The 7,500-nt window shown below is 40.9% G+C and overlaps 1 protein-coding gene across 4 annotated transcripts in view; it reads right to left on the bottom strand.

Moving 5' to 3' along the window:
* The window catches only part of tafazzin (tafazzin, phospholipid-lysophospholipid transacylase), a 17,965-nt gene that overhangs the window by 5,326 nt on the left and 5,139 nt on the right, over nucleotides 1–7,500 (bottom strand). For all 4 annotated transcript variants that reach the window (XM_044351259.1, XM_044351258.1, XM_044351262.1 and 1 more), the window contains 5 exons: nucleotides 6,348–6,476; nucleotides 6,231–6,276; nucleotides 5,959–6,044; nucleotides 2,349–2,429; nucleotides 27–68 (listed from right to left, as the gene is read on the bottom strand). In XM_044351259.1, the coding sequence (XP_044207194.1) occupies nucleotides 27–68; nucleotides 2,349–2,429; nucleotides 5,959–6,044; nucleotides 6,231–6,276; nucleotides 6,348–6,476 (384 nt within the window). The remainder of the gene's footprint in view (nucleotides 1–26; nucleotides 69–2,348; nucleotides 2,430–5,958; nucleotides 6,045–6,230; nucleotides 6,277–6,347; nucleotides 6,477–7,500) is intronic.

Raw genomic sequence — 7,500 nt, 5'->3', positions numbered from 1 at the left:
CACTCAGAAGCTGCTGCAGTACTGACCCCACTTCAGCCGCAGGAACTCCTCAGTCATGTTGATTTTACCTGTTAGAGGAAGCAGAGAGGAGCTTATTCCACTGACGCAACAGACGCAACAGACACTACAGACACAGCGCTACAGACACAGAGCTACAGACGCTACAGCGACAGAGCTACAGACGCTACAGACACAGAACTACAGACGCTACAGACACAGAACTACAAACGCTACAGATACAGAGCTACAGACACAAAGAACAGAGGACGCTACAGACGCTACAGACACAGAGCTACAGACGCTACAGATACAGAGCTACAAACGCTATAGATACAGAGCTACAGACACAAAGAACAGAGGACGCTACAGACGCTACAGACACAGAGCTACAGACGCTACAGACACAGAGCTACAGACGCTCCAGATAAGAGAACAGAGGGCGCTACAGACGCTACAGACGCTACAGACGCTACAGCGACAGAGCTACAGACGCTATAGACACAGAGAACAGAGGGCGCTACAGACGCTACAGATACAGAGCTACAAACGCTACAGATACAGAGCAACAGACACAAAGAACAGAGGACGCTACAGACGCTACAGACACAGAGCTACAGACGCTACAGACACAGAGCTACAGACGCTCCAGATAAGAGAACAGAGGGCGCTACAGACGCTACAGACGCTACAGACACTACAGCGACAGAGCTACAGACGCTATAGACACAGAGAACAGAGGGCGCTACAGACGCTACAGACACAGAGCTACAGACGCTCCAGATAAGAGAACAGAGGGCGCTACAGACGCTACAGACGCTACAGACACTACAGCGACAGAGCTACAGACGCTATAAACACAGAGAACAGAGGACACTACAGACACTACAGCGACAGAGCTACAGACGCTATAGACACAGAGAACAGAGGGCGCTACAGACGCTACAGACACAGAGCTACAGACACAGAGCTACAGACGCTCCAGATAAGAGAACAGAGGGCGCTACAGACGCTACAGACACTACAGCGACAGAGCTACAGACGCTATAGACACAGAGAACAGAGGGCGCTACAGACGCTACAGACACTACAGCGACAGAGCTACAGACGCTACAGACACAGAGAACAGAGGGCGCTACAGACACAGAGCTACAGACACAGAGCTACAGACACAGAGCTACAGACGCTACAGACACAGAGCTACAGACGCTACAGACACAGCGCTACAGACACAGAGCTACAGACGCTACAGACACAGAGCTACAGACGCTACAGACACAGAGAACAGAGGACACTACAGACACTACAGCGACAGAGCTACAGACGCTATAGACACAGAGAACAGAGGGCGCTACAGACGCTACAGACACAGAGCTACAGACGCTCCAGATAAGAGAACAGAGGGCGCTACAGACGCTACAGACACTACAGCGACAGAGCTACAGACGCTATAGACACAGAGAACAGAGGGCGCTACAGACGCTACAGACACTACAGCGACAGAGCTACAGACGCTACAGACACAGAGAACAGAGGGCGCTACAGACACTTCAGACACAGAACTACAAACGCTACAGATACAGAGCTACAGACACAAAGAACAGAGGACGCTACAGACGCTACAGACACAGAGCTACAGACGCTACAGATACAGAGCTACAGACACAAAGAACAGAGGACGCTACAGACGCTACAGACACAGAGCTACAGACGCTACAGACACAGAGCTACAAACGCTACAGATACAGAGCTACAGACACAAAGCTACAGACGCTACAGATACAGAGCAACAGACACAAAGAACAGAGGACGCTACAGACGCTACAGACACAAAGCTACAAACGCTACAGATACAGAGCTACAGACACAAAGAACAGAGGACGCTACAGACGCTACAGACACAGAGCTACAGACGCTACAGATACAGAGCTACAGACACAAAGAACAGAGGACGCTACAGACGCTACAGACACAGAGCTACAGACACAGAGCTACAAACGCTACAGATACAGAGCTACAGACACAAAGAACAGAGGACGCTACAGATGCTACAGACACAGAGCTACAAACGCTACAGATACAGAGCTACAGACACAAAGCTACAGACGCTACAGATACAGAGCTACAGACACAAAGAACAGAGGACGCTACAGACGCTACAGACACAGAGCTACAGACGCTACAGACACAAAGCTACAGACGTTACAGATACAGAGTTACAGACACAAAGAACAGAGGACGCTACAGACGCTACAGACACAGAGCTACAGACGCTACAGACACAGAGCTACAGACGCTACAGACACAAAGCTACAGATGCTACAGAGACAGAGGACACACAGTGAGCGTACCTTCTGGGAAGATGTGCACCCACTCTCCTTTGTTTAATCTCTCCAAAATGAAGTCCATTCCTTTCTGGTAAACACCATCACCTGAAGAAAACATGTGATGTCCCACAAACAGTAAGTATCATGTAAGATATGTAAGATGTGTGTGTGTGTATAATGTGTATGATGTATATGTGTATGATGAGTGTGTGTATGATGTGTGTGTGTATGATGTGTATGTATATGATGTGTATGTGTATGATGTGTATGATGTGTATGATGTGTATGATGTGTATGTGTATGATGTGTATGTGTATGATGTGTATGTGTATGATGTGTATGATGTGTATGTGTATGATGTGTATGTGTATGATGTGTATGATGTGTTTGACGTCTATGATGTGTATGTGTATGATGTGTATGTGTATGATGTGTATGATGTGTATGTGTATGATGTGTATGTGTATGATGTGCATGATGTCTATGATGTGTATGTGTATGATGTGTATGATGTGTATGATGTGTATGTGTATGATGTGTATGATGTGTATGTGTATAATGTGTATGTGTATGATGTGTATGATGTGTATGTGTATAATGTGTATGTGTATGATGTGTATGATGTGTATGATGTGTATGTGTATGATGTGTATGATGTGTATGATGTGTATGATGTGTATGTGTATGATGTGTATGATGTGTATGATGTGCATGATGTGTATGTGTATGATGTGTATGTGTATGATGTGCACGTGTATGATGTGCATGTGTATGATGTGTATGATGTGTATGTGTATGATGTGCATGTGTATGATGTGTATGATGTGTATGATGTGTATGATGTGCATGATGTGTATGTGTATGATGTGTATGATGTGCATGATGTGTATGTGTATGATGTGTATGTGTATGATGTGTATGATGTGTATGTGTATGATGTGTATGTGTATGATGTGTATGATGTGTATGTGTATGATGTGTATGATGTGTATGATGTGTATGTGTATGATGTGTATGATGTGCATGATGTGTATGTGTATGATGTGTATGTGTATGATGTGCATGTGTATGATGTGTATGTGTATGATGTGTATGATGTGTATGTGTATGATGTGCATGTGTATGATGTGTATGATGTGTATGTGTATGATGTATATAATGTGTATGATGTGTATGATGTATATGATGTGTATGTGTATGATGTGTATGATGTGCATGATGTGCATGATGTCTATGATGTGTATGTGTATGATGTGCATGGTGTGCATGATGTGTATGTGTACGATGTGTACGATGTGTATGCTGTGTATGAGTATGATGTGTATGATGTGTATGATGTGTATGTGTATGATGTGTATGATGTGTATGATGTGTATGATGTGTATGTGTATGATGTGTATGATGTGTATGATGTGTATGTGTATGATGTGTATGTGTATGATGTGTATGACGTCTATGATGTGTATGTGTATGATGTGTATGATGTGTATGTGTATGATGTGCATGATGTCTATGATGTGTATGTGTATGATGTGTATGATGTGCATGATGTGCATGATGTCTATGATGTGTATGTGTATGATGTGCATGGTGTGTATGTGTACGATGTGTACGATGTGTATGCTGTGTATGTGTATGATGTGTATGTGTATGATGTGTATGATGTGTATGTGTATGATGTGTATGATGTGTATGTGTATGATGTGTATAATGTGTATGACGTCTATGATGTGTATGTGTATGATGTGTATGATGTGTATGTGTATGATGTGTATGATGTGTATGTGTATGATGTGCATGATGTCTATGATGTGTATGTGTATGATGTGTGTGTGTATGATGTGTATGATGTGTATGTGTATGATGTGTGTGTGTATGATGTGTATGATGTCTATGATGTGTATGTGTATGATGTGTGTGTGTATGATGTGCATGATGTCTATGATGTGTATGTGTATGATGTGTGTGTGTATGATGTGTATGATGTGTATGTGTATGATGTGTGTGTGTATGATGTGTATGATGTGTATAATGTGTATGATGTGTATGATGTGTATGTGTATAATGTGTATGTGTATGATGTGTATGATGTGTATGTGTATAATGTGTATGTGTATGATGTGTATGATGTGCATGTGTATGATGTGTATGATGTGTATGATGTGCATGATGTGTATGTGTATGATGTGTATGTGTATGATGTGTATGATGTGTATGATGTGCATGATGTGTATGTGTATGATGTGTATGTGTATGATGTGTATGATGTGTATGTGTATGATGTGTATGTGTATGATGTGTATGATGTGTATGATGTGTATGATGTGTATGATGTATATAATGTGTATGATGTGTATGATGTATATGATGTGTATGTGTATGATGTGTATGATGTGCATGATGTGCATGATGTCTATGATGTGTATGTGTATGATGTGCATGTGTACGATGTGTATGCTGTGTGTGAGTATGATGTGTATGTGTATGATGTGTATGATGTGCATGATGTGCATGATGTCTATGATGTGTATGTGCATGATGTGTATGTGTACGATGTGTATGCTGTGTGTGAGTATGATGTGTATGATGTGTATGATGTGTATGTGTATGATGTGCATGATGTGCATGATGTGTATGTGTATGATGTGTATGATGTGTATGATGTGTATGATGTGTATATGTATGATGTGTATGATGTGTATGTGTATGATGTGCATGTGTATGATGTGTATGACGTGTATGTGTATGATGTATATGATGTGTATGTGTATGATGTGTATGATGTATATGATGTGTATGTGTATGATGTGCATGATGTCTATGATGTGTATGTGTATGATGTGCATGGTGTGCATGATGTGTATGTGTATGATGTGTACGATGTGTATGCTGTGTATGAGTATGATGTGTATGTGTATGATGTGTATGATGTGTATGATGTGCATGATGTGTATGTGTATGATGTGTATGATGTGTATGATGTGTATGTGTATGATGTGTATGATGTGTATGTGTATGATGTGTATGTGTATGATGTGTATGTGTATGATGTGTATGATGTGCATGATGTGTATGATGTGTATGTGTATGATGTGTATGTGTATGATGTGTATGATGTGTATGTGTATGATGTGTATGATGTGTATGTGTATGATGTGTATGATGTGTATGTGTATGATGTGTATGATGTGTATGATGTGTATGTGTATGATGTGTATGATGTGTATGATGTGTATGTGTATGATGTGTATGATGTGTATGTGTATGATGTGTATGTGTATGATGTGTATGTGTATGATGTGTATGATGTGCATGATGTGTATGATGTGTATGTGTATGATGTGTATGTGTATGATGTGTATGATGTGTATGTGTATGATGTGTATGATGTGTATGTGTACGATGTGTATGCTGTGTATGAGTATGATGTGTATGTGTATGATGTGTATGATGTGTATGATGTGCATGATGTGTATGTGTATGATGTGTATGTGTATGATGTGTATGATGTGTATGTGTATGATGTGTATGATGTGTATGATGTGTATGATGTGTATGATGTGTATGATGTGCATGATGTGTATGTATCATGTTCTTCCAGCAGGTTGGATAAATGATGCTAACAGATGTTCACCTCTGCAGACGGGAACACACTTTCCCCGGCTGAAGAATCTGGAGTGCAGCTCTTTGGTGAAGCAGATGTCAGAAGCTGTTGGAGTCCTGCAGAGTTACAGGTAAACACAGATGTACCTGACTGACAGGTGAGAGAACAGGTAAACACTCACACATTACACAGAGAGACGTACCTGACTGACAGGTGAGAGAACAGCTAAACACTCACACATTACACAGAGAGACGTACCTGACTGACAGGTGAGAGAACAGGTATAGAAAGACAAAACTCACCAGCGCATCTTGTTGAAGTTCCACAGCTGCCTGAACTTCAGGACGCCTGTCGTAGACAGACCCCGTTATTTCTGTTTCCATATGAACTGTGTGATGTCAGACCGTGTGTGTCCTTACCCCAGATGTGCGGGTCATCCATACAAGACTGGTGATTGGACAGAGTGATGAGGGGCGTGTCCGAGGGCCGCTGGTCAATCAGGTTCAACAAAACCTCGTGGTTGTGGACCGTCAAACAGTTCATGTACTCTGAGGGAGATAATGTGACATATTCTGGTTGGTATATACTGTATTTATATACAGTAGGGAAATAAGTATTCAACACATCAATGTTGTTTCAGTAAACATGTTTCCAGAGCAGCTGGCGACACAACTACAGAAATCCTAACAGTCCGATCAATAAAACAGTTCTGTGCATTAAACTGGAGCGACAGGAAAAAAGTATTGAACACGCAGTAAGAAAAAGCTGTGAACCAGGTGATTCCACTAGTGAGTCCTCTTGTGCTAATTAGAATCAGCAGGTCATGCGGCTGTCAGCACTTCCACTCTGTTAAAAAGGTTTAACATCCGTAACATCTATTGCAGGAGTCCGAGAGTTATACATATAATATTGTTCATACCTGCATCATTCCTACAACATTTATATGTTTTTAGTGAACTACATTAATAATAAAGAGAAAAAGAGGGGGGGGGGGGGGGGGGGGGACATAAACTCTTCTAACTCTTCAGGGCTGAAAGCATCAGTATTGTTTAATTATGGTCCACATATTTAATCCATTTATGTCTCCGTTTCAAATGTTCTATAAGTTATTCTTTCCATTTCTAACATACTGTTTACATTAAATAAAGGTTTCAGCCAGTTCCTTGTTATCAGTTTCATAGCTGCAGTTCTAAGTATCCTATATACATATATAGATGTAAGTTCAGGTGGTGATAAACCTAAAATAATATATTTGGGTTCAGGTGCTGTTTAATGTGTTCAGATAGATGTTATGACACGTTGCCAGAATGTTTTCAGTGATGAGCAGAAAAAGAAAATATGTGACTGATTGGCATTAACACTCTGTTTTAATGGATATTGTGAATTTTGTTTGTACTTTGGTGTAATAAATAATCTTGTGTATATTTTCCATGAGTTCTCCTCCAAACACTTTATACGCGTTTATATACGCGTAGTTCTCACTTTGTCCTTGTTGTATCTTGTGTTTCAGTTTTATCTTGTAGTATTTTATTATATAGTATAGTATATATAGAGTTTGGAGTGTTCTTTGTG

The sequence above is a fragment of the Thunnus albacares genome, chromosome 5 (assembly GCF_914725855.1).
Source record: "Thunnus albacares chromosome 5, fThuAlb1.1, whole genome shotgun sequence".
NCBI lineage: Eukaryota > Metazoa > Chordata > Actinopteri > Scombriformes > Scombridae > Thunnus > Thunnus albacares.
This window is presented reverse-complemented; position numbering and strand designations above follow the sequence as displayed.